Here is a 24,827-nt window from a genome sequence, read left to right as displayed (position 1 = left end):
TATGAATGCACTAACAGTTAGGCTAATACGTTTTTTCAGCCATTCAGAAGTCGAAACATGAAGATAGACTACTTTACGAAAACAAGTCATTACGCACTTTATTTCACGAAGCAGAACAGATAGTATGCAGAAGTAAACTAAACCTAGTCGTACATTTAATTCATGGATATAGTCCTTTGTGAAAGAAATATGAATTTAACAATGTGTTCACAGTAGATTTCTGCATTGAAAGTGTATATAAATAATGATTTACTGATAATACATGTAATTCGTTTCACGCAGCTCGAACTACGGCACACCTGTAGAGTCCATTCACAAACACTTGAGCAGGAAAAAGTTGCACAACGCCCCGCTTGGGCAGTCACACATCTTGCCGATGCGAGCTCCTTTCCGTACAGCGCACTGTTCACCTACATCACACTGGGGAGGTAAAAATATTCTCGTCAAACTTTTTGGATAAGCAAATATTAAAACGAATATATGTTACAAAGTGTTTTCATGTGGATAAGTTAAAATAGCTACGAGATTACTTTTAAAAATACAAAAAGGAGAGAGAACAAATGGAACCAAAGGAAACTCCTGCATAGGTCCGTTGACAAGTCCTAGTATAGTATCATTTAAGAGACTTGAAACAATGAATATACGAAAGTAAATTACCATAGGGAGCTTTCCAAATTTCTTTTCCCACGGATTAATTTTTTTTCTTTGCAGTTTCACTAGGACCTCTTGAAGAGCGCCGAGCTGTAAAGGTAAAATAATGCAATTCCCATGCATACATATTACATCTTCTAAAAGTAGGTTGCTCATTCAAGTTATATTATGAACATTGTAATAGATGATATAGCATTCACAATTGCACCATACTACCGTGATAGTCTGTGCAGAAACTCACAAGTTGTTTTTCGGATGTCAGGTTCGGGTCTTGCGCATAAAAGTCTCGAATCGCTCTTGTGTCCAAATCCACATCCACGTCGGAGTCGTTTGTTTCAGCACCACACAGGACAAACAACATCGCGGCACAAACAACAACCCGTGTCCAGCAGTTGGAGCTCTCCATGGTTCTGGTAGCAGGATGCTTTACAGCGCTGATACGCGCAATAATTCCTGCCTGTCCTCCACGATGGTCGCTTCGAATAATTCTTATCTGCAGTCTGTGTGGCTTTTTATCTGTTCCCACTCCGTTTACATCCACACGAAGGTGCTTTGCTCCGCCTCAGGCATTGAATTATCTTGTGCGTAAGCGAAATCCCTCATTGCGCGAACGCGCCCAACAGTTATTTTCACCAAGTGCGTGTACGACGCCTGGAGCAAGTTCTTGTTGACCTCTATAAACGTTTTTTTCTGTTAGAGGATAACTGAGATGAATGGCCATGTGAGAAACACATCAACTTTGCTGTTTTTGGCGATGCAAATTCAGTCTGACTGCATTTGAGTTTATGCAGGTGTAGAATGATAACGTTTAATAGATTTAGCTCGCAACATCATATTCCTACATTGTTGCCAAACCACCACTGACCATAAGACCCACGCGCTTTTAGAGTAATATGCTTATATGCAGCCGTCTTAAAACTTTAATTGCTTGATTTTAACGAAGCTTTTGTGCCTAAATGTAGCAAGTTTAAAAGATTAAATATTATCCAGTGGTTCAGTAACTTTCTCCCAATTGGCAATATCCAGGCATTCATCAATATCCAGGCAAGATTTACAAACAACTGTAACACCGTATCGAAAATATATAGATGTTACAGTTTTCATTGCCATGTACGTTAAGTACGTTGCTCAAGGTACGTTTGGGGAAATCACAGTGCAACAGCAAACATCACTACAATTGCCGTTGTTATGATGCTCCACCCAGTTACAGAAGTCTAGACGTGTCCATGTCACATTTCTGTGTCAACAGAGATTTCATGGAGGAAATGTGCTTTTTGGGGGGGAGATAATTATTAGAAAACGAAACATTGCAAACAGACCAGGTTTCTGGGCATGTTAATAGGTCTCAGGTCCTTTCTCTAAAATGTTACAGCTTTCCCAGCTCAGTGCTATATTTGGATAAAATAGTTGTGCATTTGTTATCATTTCACTTTCGTCTCCAACGTGCAATTTCAGACTTTACCGTGTGACTAAACAGTTTACGGCGAGCGGAGTAAATTTTGTCCGAGAGGAAAAGGTTGAAATTCTCAATTTGTCACCAGTACGCCAGGAGGAAAGCTATTAAAATTAGTGTGATGAGGGTTAGGGTACGGGGGTGTATTCATATTCGCACAGCAGGACCCATTGACATCCAATCAGAAAAAAACCGCTGCGACATATTCATCAAGTTTGTTAGAATAAAACTCATTCTGTCAACATAGCTCATCAGCCAAACTAGAATTACAATTCTAATCACATTTAAGAAGCTGATTACTCAGTGATCTTAGATGTATGACTGTATGTGATCTCTTTCTATATTCCTGTACGTTTCATTCTAAGTGATACAGTGGAGGCATGGGAAAACACATTACTCTGTGTAAACAGAGAACTGATGGAAGAGGGGTGAAAGGTGACTGACAGCTATTATGGAAGCCACTACCCTTTCACCTCCATTCAAACTGGACAAACATGCGTGTAAGGTAGACACACAGATAAGGTAGGCCATACTGTGAAAAATGAAAACTTTAGATCAGTATAAGAGATGGCAGCAATATCAAAAAGTTATTTAATGACAGCCTGCCATTTAGTATTTGCCATCATATTGTATCAGATCGATATGTTTGAATACTATCCCCCTGCGTGTTTAAAATGAATGCTGTTTTAAAATGTATCAATATTCTAACCAGCGAGCTATGAAATAGCCTTCAATAATTTAGGCAACCAACTGGGAATTTAAGTTTTGGGATTAATTCAATTTTTAGGCCTTTTGGGACCTTCACTGTCACATCAAAGAAACAAAGAGGTGTCCTAGTTAACCAAGTTGGAGGGGAAAAGGTACCACAATTTCCTAATACGCATCAAATCAGACTTTTTCATCTGGTGTTGTTGTGTAACTACTTGACGGAGGGGAAAAAAGCATAGCACACAGTGCTGCCACCATTTTTTGTTATCAGAGCAGCAGCAGCAGCTCCGCAGTTCTTAAAACTCTGAACAGAGGTGACACATGAGTGAAGGGCTGTCAGTCGTCAGAAGGCACTCACTCACTGTCCTGTTGTTGAGGAGTCCGGATATCCAGCTGATAGGTGAGAGCTTCTAGTGAAATGGCAGCACTTACAGCACAGCATACAGTACACGTGCTTTACCTGTCTTACTCCTTCTACATCCATCTGCCGACAGGTACTGAGAGGAGAAGACCTCGGTGTGAGGGCTAACTGTGGCAGCCTTATCTCAGTGGGTATCTCAGTGGGTAGCTGGGATTAAAGCGCTTTCTAATGTCGTGCCCTCATGACTCACAAGCATATGGCTGCGTCAATGGCATGGGCTGCCAAGGTGACCCTCTCCATAGGCAATCACTTGTTGCTCGAGTACATCATGTTACCATGGCAATGCCTCACCTGTAGAGGGAGAAAGTCAACGTACAACTATGTGTAACACAGGCAAATCCAGGGTTAAAGACTGCCTGCCACAGGCCTGGCACTTCTAGAGGGCGGATTTGGAGAGTTTTTACAGTGGGAAGAGAGCTCCTGCTATATATATCCATGCTGAGAGCAGTGAATAAAGGGGTTTAAAATGCTCCCCTTGTTCCCATGCCATCTCTGGTCTTCGCTATGGGGCAAGATTTAGCTGCTATTTGTCTGCCTGGGAACGGCTTAAGCACTCTGCCCACATTCTAACCATTTGCCTGTGAAATGAGAAGCATCAGAGCTCTCGCTCCCTCTGTCCTGACGTCCTCATCTATGACAGCTGATGTAAAAGTTATTGGGAGAACTAAACTTCATGCTCAACATGGCTGCCTCCTCACACAACAGATGTATTTACCACTTGTTGTGGCTGTTTACATCCACGCCACTCAGGAAGCTTTTGACCTACCAACAAGTTACCAGATGTGAAGTGATGCCAATACTCGGAGGATAAACAAAAATGTTTCATGGACATAAATGTCTTCCACAAGCTCCTACTGTCATTATGGTATTTGTAATAGCCTTACTGTTGCATCGGCATCAAGCAGTAACATCTGAGTCTTTTTTGTTTGTGAGTGGGATTTGTTGGGTCACTGGTAAGGGTTATATTACTACGATGACCATTTTCACCCAGATTTAGTTCCATGTTCTTCTGACCAGTGTCAAGTCCATGAAATGGGGTGAAAGGGACCCAATATTGATAGATGTCTTACACGAGCAATTTAGGGCTGCCTGTGCAATGCCGATTACTCTTACTTTGTCAAAGTCAACAATTGCCATTCAGCTCTCGAATAAACAATCCATCACGCTGACATTTTCAATTGAGCATTGTGCAGCATCTAGCCTCAAGATGAATTAATCAAACGCTTCTCAGGTAAATGACTCATTTATTTTGCACAATCTTTAATTACTTTTAGGTTGCTAAACTTTAATTGCATTGAGTTTGCCTTAAATTACCCTTTTTTGTGACTCTTGTGCATATTTTGAGCATCCTATGTACCATAAGCAAGGACAGTGTCAAAGGTCAGCAGATGAGCAACTATTGCAACAGTACAATTTTGGACTGTACATATAGAATCTTCCAGAAGCGTCCTCTTTTCAATATCTTTAAACAGTAACCTAGTGTTTTTGCAGGAGACACAGAAGTTGCCTAACATGTTGACTCCCACTGGCAGGCCATAAAAAGAATGCTACCCCTATAATTACAGAGGAGGCAGCACCGCCATTAGTAATGCATTCAGGATTAGACAACCACAAAAATTAGGTTTTGTCTGGTACACAGTAGTCAGGAATCCATTCTAACATCAGAGCCCCAGCACAGTGATATAGGTCAAAGAGCATAGTTTTCTGTGGCCCCATTGGAGTCCTTCATATTTCCCCAGTCAGGTTCTTTTCACATTATGTGTTGTATGTCTCCGTGAGAGTAGCTGTTTTATTTGCTTTATTAAATGTCGTCCCCATCCCAAGCCTGAGGTGGATCCTCAGCATTATGGCTCTGAATGGCTGAGGGGCTGATATTTAACGGCCTTGTCACATACAGCTCTGTGTAGCATCTGTGCCATCTCTCATTCTGACAAGCAGCTCAGCCTCAAAGGCGAGAGGAATGACAGAGAATGAGTTCACAGCGCATTGCCATGGGGATTACCTGCCTCTGTTCTCCGCATTTGTCTTTTGAACACTTGCACTTGGCATAAAATCTGGTCACATGCAGTTAACAAAAACAGGCATTAAATGGGGGATAATTATAGCCATTTATGAAATATAGTTACCGATATGCCAATTGTCAGACAAATAATTACCATGTAAAATGTGTAAGACTTCACAGGGAAATTCTTCAGAGCCAGTGTTTTTTATGATTTGGCTATTGACATATGACAATTTAAAGCTTCAACAAGCTCCTCAAATTCACAGCATAAGGTTTGCTGATTCATGTATGCACTGATAGTTTCTCTCTGTACGTGTATGACTGTGTGTATGTGTGCGTCTGTTGTCTTTTGATGCCAATTCCCAGATGAAAAACATTAACTTTTTGAGGGAGAGAAAACCTCATTAGCTACTCTCGAACATATTTCCTGCTTCCCTCTTTCTGGGCAGTCTGTTTGAAGCTTTTAATTTAAGATGTTCAGGGTTTTTTCACCACGTTGAGGGAGCCTGGTTCACGTGCTAAGATGGCCTGAAGTAGCCACCGAGTGAGCGTGGGTGATAAGCCTTGACCGTACTTATTTAAATTCTGCCTTATTCTGTGCACAGTGGTTTGGTATCTACTAGAAGCCAGGTAGGAAGTTGGGAACATTTTACAAATATGCATACAAATATGCATATTACAAATATGCATATGCAAATTTGACAATTGTAGCCCTTGATGACAGAATGAACTATAATAAACCAATTTGTCTTATTATAATTAGCATAGGTAAAAAAAAATTCCGATTATTTATGAAGTGACACTGGTGTGAGCCTTGGGACTGTTCCTCTACCTGTCCACCAACCACCAAGATCTACCACCAATATGGCAGAGGCCTGGAGTCTGTAGTCAGATTGTACGGCTAGAATTAAATGCTGGGTAGTACCAGTACTTTCACTGGGGTGATCAAGATATAATGAGGCATTTGCTTGTATGTGTAGGGAGTACTGATGAAAATCTATGCAGTTATAAGTCATAACTTGGTGTGATATAACACTGGGCTTGGTCCTAAATATATAAACATGCTACCAAGAACTGAGTTTCCCCTTTATTCTACATGTTTATGAAAAAAGGGGAGTCTTACAAACTCTTAAATTATAACAAGACTATATGGTTGTTAATGAATGCTGTTGAGATGAGATTTCCTTGAGGTAGTTATTTAAAAACACTTCCTTCACAAAGCTGTTTTGAAAGGGAACACGAGTGTCAGCATGGACAAAAAATACAATTCAGTGGGGAACTGTGGAGAGTCTCAAACTCTAAAACTCTCAAAGTCTCAAACTCTCAAAGCATTTGCCCCAAAAAATCTAAAATCTTTACCAAAAATAATTATGGTTACAGAGGGCTTCCTTGCACAACAAGAACAAGACAGTATCAGCAGTGGCACGGACGGTATTTCTTGTATGGACCGTTCTGAAAATGTATTATTTGAAAAATCAAATGATCAACTTATTTTCATACATCATTACGTATTCATGTAAGATAGCAACCAGCTTGCTCAGGTAGCTCACAGAAATAATGGGGAAAAAAATTAAACCAACACCTACACCCTGGGTTTCATGTAAACTACTTCAATATGCCTTGCTTTTGTTTAGGATTCAATGCAATTTAACCTTTCCCAGTCAACACATACTGTATCTCTTTTGTGCTTATTGACTAACAATTAAAAACTTTTCATAGGCAGTTACAGTCCAATCTCTGCATTCCTAGAGGAGGGCTGTTTGTGAAAGCAAACAGGGAAATGTAATGCCACTACTAGTGTCAATCTCAGTGAGGTTTTATGTGATCAATGGTATGAAAATACAAGGTAAGCACATCTTCTTCTTCCATAAATGGTTTCAGTGTTTGAAACACTACCTTGAGACATAGAATTTACTTAAAATGTACAATTACCATTTACTTAAAACCTTAGCCCTTGACTGGGACCACACCTCCGGGAATATCTTAATACCATCACTTCTTCAAATTCCTCAAAAGCTGTCCTGAGGTCTAGGCACCGTGACACCTACAAAGAAGGGTTTCTGCTGGGGTACCCCTTAAATGTCGTCTCCCACGCCTACAAAGAAGAGTTCTGCTGGGGTACCCTTTAAATAACCATCTCCCACACCTACAAAGAAGGGTTTCTGCTGGGGTACCCCTTAAATACCATCAGGTCACCAGATCACAGATGAATTAACAAATGGCATATTGAGGAATCCTTTTATAAATAACCATTCATCCCATGGCATTAAGATCTTATCTGCCAATATATTAAAGGTTATCTGTAATGTTTTCTGATAATGATACTGACTAACTGAAGAAGTCCTGGTATACTATGTCTCCCTTCTGGATAAGAAAGAACTCTGTATAAATGATACACCAAAGTGAAGCCGGTTTATCTGAAACTACGTAAAAAAGAATGAGGGCACCGTCCACTCTATAAGACAGAGTTTCGTGGCTTCTGGCATGATGTCATCAGGATCACCAGCAAAACCTCACCTCGCAACAATCTCCCACATTTGAACTCTGCAGTTGGCAGCACCAAAGTCCCATCTCTGAAAGAGAAGCCAGCTGCCCAACCGTGACTATCCTTGTGTTTCTGACGCTCGCAAACGTCCCCTATGACCTGCGGGGGCTGAGTGTGAGTCATAAGCTTCCGAGAGGGCTGTAGAAGGTAGCCAGACCCTCCTGGCATGCTGTGATCCGGAAACACATAAAGCATAAACTGGCTTTGTCAATCATTTCACTGTCTTTTACCCTCAGATACAGAAGACACAATGTCAATATGCATGAGCTTGCACAAACAAATGAATTGCTCAACCAACTGTGAGGCTTGATATTCATGCCCTCAATTTCACATGAAAATGGAATACAGATGATAACTAATGTTTTGAGCATCACTCAAATAATTATTAGTTTTTTTCCCCAATTAGTGGAATATGCTTGGGATTCGTTTTGTTGGACACGGTTCGTGATTGGTTTAATTAATGGTTGGTTAAAACATGCTTTTGTAGGGTGGGTGTAAAAAGTATTGTAGCGTCACAGGTGTGAGCGCTCCTATGTTTGTGCTGAGTGAGTTCCTTGTTAGGTTATGGCGTATGGTTGGACCGATGATCCTGTGCGCATCGAGTGTTTGTGTGTATGTGTGTGTGCCTGCGTGTGTGTGTGTGTAATTTGGTGATTAATGTTCCATTCTTGTGCTTCCCCTCTTGCCAAAGGATAGCTCATCATCACAGCATGTTACTGTTTGTTAGAATGTAGTAATGATGATGTATTTTCATAAAATAATTCCCATGGTATTTCCATTGACGTCACTATTACACCTGCATTATTATACAAATTATTTATCATCCATTTCACTGTACATCAAATCCTGACATCATTTCAACTACTCCTTTAATTTTAACCATTTACAGACCACATCATTTGTCATCACTACCCATGACCTGTCAAAGAAGGCGATTCAACTCACAAAGTCTACATGTCAATCATTTTGATGAAACAGCTGGATTCTAAAAGCAATAAAGACAACAATAAATTATAAACATCAATCAACTATTTTATTTTCACAAACAAGCATTTATATACAAATAAACAGTAAGATACTCTACCACTGATCAGAAAGACCCTTTAAGATGCAGAATTGTTGAGAAATTGTCCACAGTAGTATCATTTGATGCCACCATCAGTCACATTTCGTAATCACAAAAAAGAAAAACAAACTACTCAGACTAAACAACAAACTATTTAAATCAATTAAATGAAACAAATAAAAATGCCAGCCAACAGACCTCTCCATTTGTCAAGCAAAATAAATATCCCTTAAGACTGCTGTCTCTTTGATTAATTGTAAATTCCTAATTAAACATCTTAATTAGATTCCTTTTCTCAGTGATAAATGTGTCTCTGTGGCTGTTACAATAGGATCTGAAACACCTCTCTGGGCATTTTGAGCGGACTGTGGTCTTCTGGACTGTGTCAGTATTTCTTGCCACACTATAATATGTGGAGATATAGACACAGATTCAATTTTACTAGGATTTTTTTTCTCTGTGCTTTAACCTGCTCACTTGCTTTACCGCTAATCAACAATATTGGAGTGTATGAAGAACATAATGTTAATCTATATTTCTGCAGGCATTGTGTTTTGTTTCCACTGGCCATGGTGGCTATGAACTATGGTTCAGAAATGTAGAATAGGGTAATCTTAGGGAAACATGTCGAAGGTTATTATGAAAAATTACGTGGCATCACAAGGTCTTCTGTCAGTGCGTTTTCCGCAGATATTGTCTGTGTTTCTGACATGCCTGAATCAAGTATGACACCATCAGAGAAATCACTGAGAGGACTCTGCCTTCAGTCTCTCCAGGACTTCTTCAGGGCTTAATGATCCAGACACATTAATGACCTTCTCTCTTGATCTAGAGCCCTGTAGAGGTATAGTACATGAAAAGCTAAGCATATATGAGATGACATACATGAGACGTGCGGGATGCATCCAATAATGCTTGTAACTGCTTTCAGGCATACCTTATCGAGAACTATCTCGCTTTTCTTCACGTTCAGCACCTTGGATAGATAACGGACAAGCTCAGTATTGGCCTCACCATCAGTTGGGGGTGCAGCGATAGCGACACCTACTGCCTCTGATGACACATCTACAACACAAGTCAAAGATGTCACAACCAATTTTATAATGCGCGACTACCATCAAATGTGTCGTCTTGTGCGCAAAAAGGCGTTTCATTTACAACACCTTAATAATCAACATTATCTCCTTAATACCACATTATTTGTTTTAGGCAAAGTCCTGGTTAAGGTTCACCTACCAGTAGTGATGGGCAGATGAAGCTTTGGCGAAGCATCGAACCATTAGGCACATTGCTTCAAAAATCGGTTCATTACTTGAAGCTTCAGTAACAGCGACCTCTCCTGGTGAAGTGCCAAGGTTGCAACTAAATTAACCCAGCTAGACAGTGGCAGGAGGTATTAAGACAATGACAATCTAGTGTACAGTGCACGCACCAAATCTCCCCCCCCCCCCCCCCCCCCCACACACACACTATGTATGTGTGTGTGTTTGTACACACATGCACCCGTAAACAAAGATTGTGATATATAAATATATTTTTTCAAATAAAGATTCATTATTTTTTGTATTGTGTTATTGGGGAGAGAGTGCTTGGGGAAAGGATGTGCTTGTACTTGGGGATTCGGATGTGCTGGGAAAATATGGCACAGGTTGGGTGTGCTTGTGTAACAACAAGTTATGGTTTATAGGGAACAGTCAAAGATTTTGATTTAAAAACAGTATTTTTTCAACACTTTTTGGACTGAGCCTGTTTCTTTTTTTGCTCACAACTTCACCACATTTGGAGAACACTCGTTCAGAAGGAACAGATGAGGCCGGTGTACACAGAAATTGTTGGGCCAGCATAAAAAGATGAGGGTACACATTTTTATGGTTCCTCCAGTACACCAGTGGATCCTCTGTTCTTTCCAATGGTGGATCATTCATGTAACGCTGAACCTCGACTGTAGCATCCACTGTTGCATTTCTGGCCAATCTTGCTTCAGAAGCATCCCTGTCCAGGGTTTCCCAAAGGTTGATTTCTGAAAAACAAACATGACAGTGATTAGTACTAGAAGGTTTCTTTTTTTGTATCCCTTTTTACTTTTCACAATATTACCTGTAGTTGATGGTATTTCAAAAGTTGCTGGAGCTGGTTGAGATGATGAGGTGGAGGGTGCTTCTTCATGATTGACAGGGGGTGTGATAAATAGTGATGTACACTGACCAGTGAGTCGTTTTATTGCTGCTTGTGCATTTGTCTGATTATAAAAACCTATGGCTTTGAATCTGGGATCAAGCAGAGTGGAATGGGTCAGTGCGGTTTGGTTTTTTTCAATGCTATCAAATTTGTTTTGCATCATAAGTATCATGTTCTCCCCCAGTTGTTTGGCTATGGTGTGTGTAGTTTTTCCCATTGAATCAAAAAGGTAGAGCATCAGCATTTTTGTCATCGGGATGATCTTCGATCCAGAGACCCTCTTCTCCTCTGACAGCTCCACCGTTGCCTGGTAGAAGGGAGCAAGCAGTTTGAGGCATGCTGTGATGCAGTCATAGTCCTCAGAAGACAGAGGTCTCACATCTGTTCTGAGAGTTGCCAGAGCTGCACCCACTGCCTGTCTCTCATCAAAAAGGCGCTGAAGCATATGGAATGTGCTGTTCCATCTTGTGTCCACTTCCTGAATCAGCTTGTGTACAGGACGCTGCATCTGCTCCTGCACTTCTTTGAGCTTCTCCTTGGCTGTGGTGCTGGTCTTAAAATACGTGACCACCTTCCTTGACCTGGACCTTATGTCTGCAAGAACAGGAGTTGCATCAAGGCTCTTCTTCACCACAAGGTTTAAAGCATGAGCAAAGCAGATTACATGCCGGAGATTCAAGTTCCGCACAGAGGCCACCATATTGGCTCCAGCATCTGTAACTATTGCAGTCACTTTCCCTTCTATGCCCCATTCCTCCATGAGAGACCTCTTCGCAGCAGCGATGTTATCTGCCGTGTGGGTCTTGGGAAAAGGTAGGACTCCCAAAAGAACTGTGGCCAGCTCTGCAGAGTCATCCACATAATGGCAGGTGACTGCCAGATAGGCTTCCATGTTAATGGAGGTCCACATGTCAGAGGTCAGGCTAACAGCTTCCACACTCCTCATGAGAGCCCTGGCCTTGGTTTTCTCCTCTTCATATTTCTGGACGACCATGGTCTTAAGAGCCCGCCTGGATGGCAGAGTGTAGTTTGGATCCAACAAAGCCACAAGGTTCTTAAAACCACTGTCGTCCACAATGGAAAAAGGCTGCAGGTCTTTCACCACCATATTAACCAGAGCCTCATCCAACTCTTGCTTTCGCCCGACTAAAGCATATAAATAAAGACATACAAAATAAAGATTTAGGTACAATGACATGCCTAGTCATGGAATTATATAATATAGCAATAGAGTGTGTCTAATAATAAAACATATACCTTACCATGACTTGTGTTTCCCTGATTAACAGAAGCTTTATGCTTTGCTGTAAAGTGCCTATTCATAGATGAAGTATTTCCATGATACTTCAACTCAGCAGAACATACCAAACACCGCACCTGCAGAGATATCTTTTATCATTATTATTTGTAAAGATAAAAAGCATTTAGTCTTCAAAGCTTGCTGAATGACTGCACTTATTATAGGCCTATAATTAGTAAGTTACATAGACAGATACAGATAGATAGATAGATAGATAGATAGATAGATAGATAGATAGATAGATAGATAGATAGATAGATAGATACTTTTTAGGACTAGCCTGCTGATACAGTCTACTTTCCCTATAGCCTAAATATTTAACAGCAGGCGCACCTTATCATGATCGATCAGAATAAAGTGTTCCCACATGTCAGAACGGCCTCTCTTCCTTGGTGCTTCCATTATTATGCTTTATCAACAAGAACGCAATGACTGACACACTATGAGATGGTCACTAAGAGCCAAACGCAATGTTTTGCGCTGAAGTTTTTATGCTTTGAAGGCGCCTCTATTCAGACTCGAAACGAGGCGGTGCCAGTTTCGGTGGCGGCACCTGACTGGTCCGTGTGATGCGCTATGAACCACTCAGCTGGTTCATTCAGAGAATGAAGCAGTTGCTGGTTCGTACGTCATATGTCACGTGATTTTTCCGTACCAAAGCAACCTTCGAAGCAGTGGTTTGATGGTTGGTGTAGTTTATGGTTTGAATCACGTTCCGGCGCTTCAGTGTCAGACTGCCATCACTACCTACCAGTAATGGCATTTTGCTTGGAACCAGGCTTCGCGTGTACAGCAATTGAAACTCCTCCAGTTTTATTTCGAGAAACTGGGCCTGCTGTGGTTTCTTCTGGCTGTGCTTTCACGCCTTTACCCTACACATTCACAAAGAGTTACATACATTTTACACGGGGCATGTAGGCTATTTACACCGGACTCATACTGGTGAGGGACAGAGATTAGCCACTGCTATAAAAACCAAAAAATGCATTATACAGTGGTCTCTGTAAGCATCTTGATCGGTGATGGCTCGTTGTCAGTGTACGATGTAAGCCGAAGCTTACCGATTTATTTTTCTTTGGCATGTCTTTGTTCCGAAGGAAACGTTTTTGAAGTAACTGAAACAAGAACACCGAACTCTTCTGACAATCTGTAAACAAAGTGTGAAAACGTGCAGTATTCCTTGGGGATGTGTAACGATTTCTAAAGTACAGAGGCTCAAATAATAACCTAAATCCCAAACGTAAACAAGGACTGGGTGAATTCATATGGCCTATGCCTCTACGAAGGGAGTTCTTGAATTATTTTCTATTATAAGAGTATTCAAGGCATTTCAATTGCATGCTGTATAACGGAGGGCTACTTCCTATGTGATTGCGCATGACAGGAAATGTTGAGTTCACACTGCAGACCACGCGTCAATGCTGCAAAGAGAATGTGCAGATCGAACTTCCTAAGTGCGCGCACCGCAAACGCTAAAACGTCGTTGTTTGGCATTTCAGTGAGTGTTGTGACGTCTAGATCATGGGTGTTTTTCAGCTGTGTAATAGCATGTAATTGCATTTCCCCCTTATGCCTGTCCGTCCCTATTTTTGTCTTCAGGTACTCTAAGGTTGCCTCTGTTGTTGTCAATAGAGCATAACCTACTGCATGCAATACTGCAGTCTTTCTGTTGTTCTTCCCTAGTAATATCACAGTCTCAATTAAATTAAATGTAGGCTCACGTAGGGTATAATTTCATGCAGGCCATGTACATTAGCCTATTTATGTCAAATAGCACAAATAATAATTATTGAACACTGAAAGTTGAACTTCCCAAGCTGTTTATAACTTGCAGGTTATTCCCCCCCCCCCCCCCCTTTTTTTTTTGTTGAAATGTTTTTACTTTCCAGATGTTGAGTCAAAGTCCCTCCCTGTCATCAACATCTCCTCTTTCACTCCATCCCATTCATTCAGAAAGTCAGCTTCAAGTGCACACGCTCATGCACGCACAACGACCACGGGCTTGGGACACAAACAAGGAGCTTCTAAATGAAGAACTTTCCCTTTGTTGAAGGTCTAATTATGTCTTAAGCAGACACAGCACTTATTTTCTGCTCAAGTCTGCGCAGGAGTTCTTCAGCTGCCTGGATCACCGGACAGAGAGTCTCATATTCCTCAAGGCAACATGGAAAACACAAGTCAAGAAACAGAGGAAAATCCATATCTTTGGTAAGTTTGTTTTTATTTCAACATGTCTCAGCAACTTGGCAATAGACCTAAACAAGCTTCATACTTTAAAAAAGTAAATCTTCTCTGGGAAAAGAATATAGTCTTGTTTTGCATCCAACTGTGTTTTCATTCAGGACCTGAGACGTGGCATTGCATGTTGTCAAAGGCTAAGGCAACAGAAAGTGTGCACTATGCTTACCTCTGTGTTGTCAGTTATGAATGATAACCAGATTGTCAACGCATCCTCAACGTGAGCAGGCATGTTTCAGTCTAATCCTGCCTTAAACTACACTCTACAAAACATCTCAAATAGACACTGATGTTCCTTTGTCGTTCAGTATGAAAAACAAGTATAAATAAACATGAAGTGCAGATAGTGTTGTATTATGTCAATTGTCATTGATACAAAAATCACACACTCAACATATGTTCCACATTCCACATATGTGTCTCTTTTTTTCAGGATATCCAACCTGCATTATTCTTGAATGATTTTAGGGTTTGAACTAAGTAGAAACATTAAAACAAAAGGGGGTACATTAAATACTGATAGTTCCACAATCTTGTCTTGTGTCATTTCCCCATACCAGTTTTCAGAGAACCCCATCTCTCCGTCGCAAATGGCGTAAACGCTACGGAGGGCTGGATGGCAACAAACTACTAGAGCCCAACAAGGAGGAGGACGTGAGAGGTATGCGTAGTCATGGAGCTGTAGTGTGTAATTTGGGCGAGCACAGTGTAGCCTTTGGGTGACAGTGGCACTGGCCTGTGGGTGTAGCTCCACTGAGCTATAATAGTCCGGTGCTAGGAGGGATCTGCAGCCCAGACAGGCTCATTTTATGGGGACTGTGGTGAGAGCCGGGCCCTAGAAATGTGAGGGGGAAGTAGGTGTGGTGAACTTAAAAAGAAAAACTCTTTAAAATGATGTGATGTGGCACTCAATGTTTCCTGTGTGAAAAAGTGTCAGGATAATTTTGAGATGTTGACTTTTCATGCTGCCATTCTTCGGAGGACCATATGCAAACAGTTAGTCCTTCAGTTCATCCGTTTAGAGAGCATGACTGCAATAACATATCTCATTGTCAGTAGTTTTGTAAGCTGCATTAAATGTACCGTATACACATATTGAGGTTTTTTTTTTAGATGTTATTCTTGAGGTTGACTGTTTTTCCTCTCAGACCATGTGGCAGGTGATTGTAAATTTGTATGTCTCTGTCTGCACACACTTAGCCCTGGGCACACGGCCCACATACTTTGGTCTGGAATGTCCCAATATAATGTAAAAAAAGAGCAGAACAAAACCACAAAACAAAAAAACAATTGAGTTGAGACAAGGTTCAGTTGGTAGAACACTTACCACCTATTGCAATTTAGGAATTTCAATTACAAATTAGCCCTTTTAGAGAGTTAAGAAGTTCCTTTAGCTTTAGTTAAAGTCCAGCATGAAGCAGTGAAAATGTCTGTCTGACGTGCCAGAGGCTGTTTTGCCACCCCTTTCATCTCACTAGCTTTTACTCTAACAGCTCTGAAGCTTTGAACAAAAGCAGGCATGGGGCTTCAGAGGGGACAAAAAGCATGTTCATGTGGTGATTTAATAAGCAGGATCATGAAGAAAATGTTAAAATAAAACAATTAAAGTCATCTGTCACCATAGAAACCAGTTTGCGACGTGATTTCTCTATAAGTTTGGGAACCTTGTTATGTGACCGCTGAGGTTTAGGGTATGCCAACGAACAAAAACATCTTGGACCAGAAGAACAAGAGAGGATGACATAGCAAACATGTATATTTGTTTTCTTTTGTTTCCCTAGAAAATAGTGAAATAACAGAGGCCCCCTTGGACAGGAACCTCAGCCCAGTGAAAGGAGATGAAAACCAGGTAGAAACAAGACTCTCCCCTGCTACAGCCATACCATTCACCCACCCACCTACACACACACAGACAGACACACACAGACAGACACACACACACACACACACACACACACACACACACACAGACAGACAGACACACACACACACACACACACACACACACAGACAGACAGACAGACAGACAGACAGACAGACAGACAGACAGACAGACAGACAGACAGACACACACACACACACACACACACACACACACACACACACACACACACACACACACACACACACACACACACACACACACACACACACACACACACACACAGACAGACAGACAGACAGACAGACAGACAGACAGAGACACACACACAGACAGACACACACACACAGACACACACACACACACACACACAGACACACAGACACACAGACACACAGACACACGCACATATATACACATGCTAACAGTCCGGTCAATGTATATCAGGCTTGATCAAATATCACCTACTGAGGTGACATATAGTATGACGTGACTTTTTTCTGTAGTTAAACCTAATGAAATACTTATTGAGGCAGCGTATCGAATACAACTCCAATAACTAAAACTGAGAATGAATGAAGTGGTGATTTTGAGCTCTTATCCTGAAGAATAGATAAAGGGGCTTGGCTAGCTATGTGCTCCTAAAGGATTAGCATCATAACTATAAAGGTGCATTGTTCTGCTCTGTGTAAATTTAATTGAACGTGCCTGAGCAGAGACTGTGCCTTGGGGTGAAGTTAAGATATTTCTCACCTGTTGTAAAACATGCCCCCTGAGGTTTGGCAGCAATTGCTGGCTGACATATGTCTGCCTATGCGGGGGCTTGTAAAGGTAATGATTAAGTTTTCCACACAATGTAGCATCTGTGTTTATTTAGACATCAAAGACATGGTTGGGACTCTGTGAAAGGGAAATGTGCTTTGAATCCTAAGCTATGTCATGTACTTTGAAATGACAAATTGGTTTGTCTAGATGTTGCTGCTTTTCTTGAAATGCTTTGCAGTAGAGACATTCACAGAAAAATGGAATAGCCCCCAAAGACTACTGAATGTCTGTCTTACTTATCAAAAAGCTTTGACCTGCTGCTGTTTTCATATTAGGAAACACCTTTGCCTGGAAATATCCCACATCCTTTGCCAAGGAATTCCTTTCAGCCTCAGAGGCCTGTCAGCTTTGTCAGCCCAGGGTCAACAGGTAAGCAAAAGAGGTGCTGTTGAGCTGAAGATATGTTCCCTATAATTACTGTTTCCCCTCCTTCTACCTTTTGTTTCCTTGCACCCACCTATGCTGGGTCGAAACCATTGCCAGACATATCTGAAATCTAGTTCCTAAAATTTTGTCAGTGAGGCTTTTCTAATCTAATTTCCATTACTTTATGAAAAAATGGGTCTTACACAGAATACCCTAGTGTGCTGTTTACTACATCTTTTCTATTTCAGGTTTGCCATCTTTCATTGGTAATGGCAGCCAGAAACCTTCTTTGCCCCAAGGCGACCACGAGAGACAGACCCCCCAACCCTGGCTCACTGCTGGCAGGCCTGACGCCCAGCAGGGGCAACAAAAGCGAAAAGGGTAAGTGAGCCCAGTGCACTTGAATGTCATACTGTATGACAGAGGTGTACAAGCTGAAAGGTATGTGTGCTATAAGTAGGGAGTCCCTATCTAAGTGTTCAGTGAACCCTGTCTAAGTGTTCAGTAAGTCCTACCTAAGTGTTCAGTGAGTCCTACCTAAGTGTTCAGTGAGTCCTGTCTAAGTGTTCACTGATTCCTGTCTAAGTGTTCAGTGTGTCCTGTCTAAGTGTTCAGTGTGTCCTGTCTAAGTGTATTTCATTTACTGAATGTTTTCAATCTATGGGGCAGGGCCGCTGATGTCCTCTTTGACAGCTTTGCCTCAAATGGAAAAGTGAATACAAATCACTTTTTTGAGGTATGGGCCATTGGATGTGATCACTGTTGTTATGTAGCTTATTTCGCTATCAAATAGATATAAAGAAAAAAAACGGTAATTAAAAAACATTTGTTTGTCTCTACAGCCGATGTGGACTTCTGGAATACAGAGAACTGACCCCAGGATAAAAGACTGTTACATACTAATGAGAAAGCTACAGGACTCAGATGGAACAGTTGACAGGAACACATTTCAAAGGTCAGACTCACAACTCTCACAGCTCCCAGTTCAGTATTAACTTCCCTATACATATATAGGGGATGGGTGTCTGTGTATCACAGGATAAGACTGGTCATGCTTAACATGTAATTGTTTCTGCAAGGCAAGGCTGTTGACTAGTTAACTTGCTTAAGATGAAAACTCTGTTATACGTCTTTAAGTATAAAAAGAACATATTACATGGCCCACGAGGCAGTTGTATATTTAGTCTCTGTCTCCTGGTAGCATTGCTTGTTTTCATGCCTAACAAGAGAGGTTGTCTATTCCCTGATTATGTTCAGGACACCTATTTTTCAAAGCAGTGGTCAAACCCTTGTTGAACAACCGAAAAGTGTTGAGCCTAAATCAGGACACTTTTTCAGTTCAAAATATAATTTGCCACATTTAAAATCTGCCAGCTTTGTGTCATAATATTTGCTATCATTTACATCCCTCCAAAGGTGTGTGACAGGCTTTGTCTCATTCATCCTGAAAGCACTGCAAGGGAGATTTGTCATCCCCGACTTTTTAACATTCACAGAGGAAACACAAAAGCTCTTTGTGAAATGCAAACAGCTGTCATCTGTGAAGGTATGGACCAGTCTTCCATTTTAATGAAAGAAACATACTGAAACCATTCAGTATAAAATATGGCAGTCATGCACAATAACATCGATACATAATGTATGAGATTTCAAAGGAGTTGAATATGTGGTTTAGCAGGAGAAAGACACTGGAAGTGAGGACCTTGGGAAGTGGGGCGTCTCAGTGTGTACAGTGGACGGACAGAGGTACCCAAACAAAAATGCATCTGTTGTTTGCCCTTTTTTAACTGACTTGTTTTTGCCAAGTTGTGGCCATGCCCATTGTAGGTGCTGTCGGTAAACAATGGGTGGTAACCAGACAATCGGTGGTAAGTAAGGAAGTAAAGAAGTAATTCTGGTCTCTGATTGGTTAAGACCTGTCACCTGACCGAAGCGGAAAACACAATACATTTGAATTACTTTTTTACTTCCTTACTTACCACTAATTGTTTGGTTACCACCCATGGTTGACAGTTGACATAATTATATTTTCGCAATGTCTGATAATTTGTCTCATTCCATCCTCAAATGATGAGGCCCATGTTGGAGGACAGCACAGTACAAGTATAATGATCAGTTGATGTGTGATTGTACAAATACTGGAACTTTATTTAATACTGTCTTTTTAAAAATATAATAATAACGTTCCTCTTGTCTAAGCACTCAGTAAAGGTTGTCATTGTGGCTGTGTGCTCCCAGGTTGTCCCTTGGAGACTGGTCTGAACCCTGTGTTCTGGGTGAGATATCACGGCCCGTGGTTTACAGCCTTGCCGTGGACCAGCTTGGCTCTGACTGTGTACACAGATATGTGGGTGTCGAGGAGTTCTCGAAGTTTGACTCACCTTTTACTCTGACCAAACAAGGTAAGCCCAAAAGGATTGTATACATCCTGCAATGGTTTGCTGATGTATAATATGTGGGAAAGCATAGTGTTCATTTCTGGGTATGTGGAACATAGAAATAAGTCACATACACTGCACAGACACAGGGTTGAATGTTGGGTTTGAGTTTCCTATGCTTTTCTGGGTTTTCACACAAACACACCCAGCTGGACTGGAGATCATATTGATGCAGTATAGTGACTTCTACTGGTTGGCTGAGGTGCCAGAAGTAGTTGTGGATGAAGACACAGGGCATAGCATGTATTATAGTTCCTCATGGAAGATCGGTCTGGCAGTAGAGATTCTAGGTATTCTACACTTCTACAACTAAGTACCAAGCACCAAGTACTTTGTGTCCCCCCCCCCCTCTCATTGGCACAAATGGCCTACATCATGAACCACCACAAGACACTGTCTGATGAATAGAATTAGTTGATGGCTTCACAGTTGTTTGAGGGGTGGTATGGAACCTTAGGCTCTGTGCAACTGACAGGTTATTAACTGCTGTTAATGTCTCTTATCATCAAGTAAGGACTCTTATCTGCTGGTTTGTTGACATAGTAGACATGTGATATGTTAACTACTCTCCATGTTATCTCTCTCTGTATCTTAGGAGTGCCACACAGTCCTCTCATAGAGACTGGTGCTATAGTGTGCACGTCCTTGCTACAGGTGTGAAAAAGAACTTTCCTCCATTTTACATTGAAAATATCACACTAAAGCTCCCAGATATGTGTGTTGAATGCTTTTATCTTATTTACTTTCTTTTGTTGTATTACTGATGTTTCTACCTTTGCAGCTGACAGTGAGGCCTGGTCCTGAAGAGGAAGAAAAGTATGAGTCTGTAAGTCAGTCTTGCAAATGTACTGACCACAGTAATGTGCAACATGGCGTAACATTACCCATACTTATATTGAGCAGTTTAACTAGTGTGCAATGTACCTTTGCAGGTCTTGAATGTCATCAGGAGATTATGCAATAAAGAACATGCTAACTTAAATTGCATAAGGTACAGTAATATCTCATCCCACCCCTCCTTGTTTCATGTTTTATGGCCCATGACAGGAGTTGACATGTTTGGTTTGCCTGTTTGCTTTATAGTCACCAAAACCTGAGAAAGGACAGTATTCGACTTCATGCGTTATCTTTCTACCTTCAAGAAATGAAAGTATGTCGCTCCACATTATCATTATCATCAAATATTCCTCTCCAGTTTCTTACCACACATAACACCCTTTCGCTATTTTTTTTCACAGTGTTTTCCAGAGTCAGTGGACATGAATGCCACTTTGGATCTAATGTTACAAGTAGGCAACACATTTTGCATGTCATTTTGACTTCTCCGTATTTATATGAAATGTGGAAAAATATCTGACGAGGTATTTGTCAATAGTGTTCCTCAACAGAGGTCTCATGTGAGTCAGGGGCTGCCATGGCCGCCACGTTTGCCAATGGGGGCCTATGCCCACTGTCAGGTGACCAGGTCCTGTCGCCTTCAGCAGTACGCAATACCTTGTCCATGATGCAGGTGGCTGGGATGAATGACTACTCCAGGATATTTCATTTCAAGGTAGGTTGAATGGGGCTTTAATAGTAATGAACCTTTCAACAACACGTCTGATTATTGCTTATTGATTATGATGATTATAAAGTCTGTGTAGTTATATTTTGTCAAAACATTTTTTTTTTTCAGACTTCTGTACCAGCCAAATCCAGCACATCTGGTGCGGTGCTGATAGTGGTTCCTGGTGTTCTTGGGGTCATGGCCTGGTCTCCTGGTCTAGACGCCTTTGAAAACTCCTGGAAGGCTGTGCATTTCTGTGAGGTAGTTCAACCGAGGCAGTCTTGGCATATCTTGGCCGCATTGTGACTTGAAATGCTTTGCTACACATTCAGTTCTTTTTTCATCTCCCTAGGAACTGGTCTCTTCCTTCAATCTGCATAGTTTTGACATCAGGACTCCTTTCAGACAAGTGTTGTCATACCGTCAGTGGAAAGTGGAATCTGAGGTTATCTTGCTTTAACTTGTTACATTAGTTATTACACTTTTTGTTGCTTGTTCAGAATCAATAAACACGTCAACTGTTTGACAATATATTGCCATTGTAGATAATGCAAATCTGTTAGCATCTGAAACACTGCATTACGCAATCATTTTAATGTTACGTTGGTTATAGGAGCTATTAAGCTATAAGTCTTCTACCTTTGCCATTTGTTAACACTTTCTGCCACAAGGTGCACACAGAGCCAATTATAAAATGCTTAAATGTATTCTGAAATGCTGTTATTTGTATATTTCAAAACAAGTAATAAACACATTGTTCACATTCCTCTTTGAAATGTGTTTCCGTTTCTGCAGGGTTATCAGATAATGAACATCATGCTTGCTACCTTCCGAGGAGACCTGCCATCCTTGCGCAGGTATGACCACCTTTACTGTCTGGGTGATACAGTCTGGAAACAACTCATTGTAACGGCGGTACTGAATACATCCTACGTATGTTGTTGTCTTCAGACATATATTGTACTCTCCTGATATATAAGTCTGGCTTGGCAAGACTACAAAGCCCTCAGCTGAAAGCATCCAATGTAATATACCAGCTGTTCTTTCCAAACCGCTGCAGGTACTTCCTGGCTGGGGCAGACATGAATGCAGTGGATTATGATGGGAGATCAGCTCTGCATGTGGCAGCCTCTGAAGGGCACTTGGAGGTCATCAAATTCCTGATGGAGAACACAGGGGCGAGTTGTTTGGTCAAAGACAGGTAACAGGAATAGAAGATACTAAAAGGCCATTTAATTAGCTTAATTACTTAAGCTTCTTGTAAAAAATACCCACTGGTATTCTGTAAAACAAACTCTACAGTTTTTTTTTTTTTTCATAAGCAAGTCAATGGCAACACATCTGTACACTTAACTCATGAGAACATCAATAAGTTGAGTAACATAATAAGAGTGTTCCAGTGAGTCATGATACATCTGTCAGCTTAATTGTTCATTGTGTTGATCTGTGTTGTTCACAGGTGGGGCAATACAGCACTGCAGGAAGCCGTGCGATGTAACCATAGACAGACGGCTCAACTTCTCAAGAAATACTTAGAGCAAAGAGAGGTGACCTCCTGACCACAGAGACTGGGTCTGAAACTCATGAAAACAGAGAGATGTTCTTGAAAACTCACTGGATGCATCAGAACAACACACAAAGCACCTCACAGAAGGCCTTGGTAGGGCATGGATACAGGTTTCAGAACAGATGCGTCATCTCAAACAAGAAAAAGAAGAACCTGCATGCTTAAGATGCCAGTTAGCATCAAATAATACTTATAAATCTGAGATCAGTTAGAACAGCTACTTAATTTAGGGTGGTGATGTGGTAACAAAAATGCCAAAAATGATCTGCGGTGGGACTTGTGTACATGAAGTGGCCTAAACTGATATCAAAATTTGGCAGAATTGTTGGAGGTTGCCTTTTCTGTGTGTAGGTCACTCTCTGATGTAGTGCTTGTGAATTTTATATAGAAGAGAAAAGCCAGACAATCAGCCACCAAGGAATTAAAGCAAGTTGCTTTGTTAAACTCAGCCTCTAATGATACAATGACAATATTTTGATAACGTTTACATAAGTGTACTCTATCTTGCATAGTTTAATGAGAATTTTCAGTATGCCTTTTAATACAGATATGTGTTCTTATAACATTTCAACAGAGTCAGTTTGTGTTTGTGTTTGATATCGATGGTGTTATTTAATCCCACCATATACAAAGTATATTTCATTTTCAAAATGTCAAGATATGGTTTACATGTTACATATACACAATACACAATATAGTTTATTTCAGTTTTTATATAAACGTCAACATGTTTAAGGTGAAGTACAACATTATTTCTCTCTATAGGCCTACTGTTTGTATATGTGTGTGTGTGTGTGAGAGAGAGGACATGGTTGATATGGTTGGTTGAGTTAGAATAGTTCAAATAAATGTAATGTTATGATTCACAGTTAAATGTCACGGGATTCACAGATGTATTTCCGAATTCCCATATGTCACGCCATTCACAGATGTAAACGCTGTTACCTTTATTTACAGACTAACGAACATGCGTTTACTAACAACTTGCCATTGGTAAACATCCTCATCTCTGCGGTGATTTTGGTGACACCACCCTGTATAAGAGTGAAGTTATTGAATATTTTTCCCAATAAAAAGAAAAAATCCCCCAAATTATGCGACACCCTTTATTTCCAAACTAAGTGTTGAACTCAACAGGATACCACTAATGTATGAAGGGATTTTAGTGACACTATACTGCGTATGAGTGAAGTTATTGGACATCTTTGTAGTAGGCCTGATTACTGAGTTGCACTTTGCACTCGCTTCACAGGCGGCTGCACTTGGAGACCAATGCTTTGTGTCCAGCTTGGAGGGCATGACGTATACGTTTTCACGAAAATTAGGTTGTAGCACATGTTGTACCTTGATACGGTTGGAAAGATATATCGTTTGTGTTTTAGTAACGTTTCGCTTATGACTTAATGACCCGGGAACTTTGAATCTGTGAATCGCGTGCGTGTATAGCAATGTTGCCAGATGCGGTTGTTTCACCTTTAATATTTATTTTGTAACAATATTTTTCTTTTATTTCTAAGAACAGATATTTGCATTCAGGGTAGGATTTATTTAATGGATAATGATTTCTGACACATAATCTATATGCTGCAAAGCTGTAAAGAAAATGTTGCTTTGAAGTCTAAGCTACATTCTAGCCTATTA

The 24,827-nt window shown here is 40.8% G+C and overlaps 3 protein-coding genes across 3 annotated transcripts; 1 reads left to right on the top strand and 2 right to left on the bottom strand.

The window, feature by feature from the left end:
- Window positions 1-312: 312 nt before the first annotated feature.
- Window positions 313-1,057, bottom strand: cart2 (cocaine- and amphetamine-regulated transcript 2; the record flags this gene model as incomplete). The annotated part of the gene is made up of 3 exons (XM_080842972.1): window positions 313-420; window positions 658-741; window positions 893-1,057. The coding sequence occupies 3 exons, from the start codon at window positions 1,055-1,057 to the stop codon at window positions 313-315; spliced, it is 357 nt and encodes a 118-aa protein (XP_080699098.1).
- A 7,932-nt stretch (window positions 1,058-8,989) lies between these two features.
- On the bottom strand, window positions 8,990-13,653 carry cUnh15orf40 (chromosome Un C15orf40 homolog). Its single transcript, XM_080842863.1, has 4 exons — window positions 13,386-13,653; window positions 13,076-13,196; window positions 9,784-9,911; window positions 8,990-9,682 (listed from the first exon to the last, which is right to left on the bottom strand). Exons 1-4 carry the CDS (start codon window positions 13,587-13,589, stop codon window positions 9,590-9,592), a joined length of 546 nt encoding a protein of 181 aa, XP_080698989.1. The 5' UTR covers window positions 13,590-13,653; the 3' UTR covers window positions 8,990-9,589.
- Window positions 13,654-14,388: 735 nt separating this feature from the next.
- On the top strand, window positions 14,389-23,922 carry glsl (glutaminase like). Its single transcript, XM_080842502.1, has 21 exons — window positions 14,389-14,532; window positions 15,123-15,223; window positions 16,344-16,411; window positions 17,545-17,638; window positions 17,884-18,016; window positions 18,305-18,371; window positions 18,478-18,590; window positions 19,052-19,181; window positions 19,311-19,381; window positions 19,874-20,037; window positions 20,669-20,727; window positions 20,855-20,899; window positions 21,006-21,064; window positions 21,157-21,223; window positions 21,312-21,362; window positions 21,449-21,625; window positions 21,749-21,880; window positions 21,972-22,064; window positions 22,415-22,476; window positions 22,680-22,820; window positions 23,079-23,922. Exons 1-21 carry the CDS (start codon window positions 14,489-14,491, stop codon window positions 23,176-23,178), a joined length of 1,971 nt encoding a protein of 656 aa, XP_080698628.1. The 5' UTR covers window positions 14,389-14,488; the 3' UTR covers window positions 23,179-23,922.
- Window positions 23,923-24,827: the final 905 nt, after the last annotated feature.

The sequence above is a fragment of the Sprattus sprattus genome, assembly GCF_963457725.1.
Source record: "Sprattus sprattus genome assembly, chromosome: 7".
Taxonomy (NCBI): Eukaryota; Metazoa; Chordata; class Actinopteri; order Clupeiformes; family Clupeidae; genus Sprattus; species Sprattus sprattus.
The sequence above is the reverse complement of the archived record's forward strand: the minus strand, read 5'-3'. Positions and strand labels throughout refer to the sequence as shown.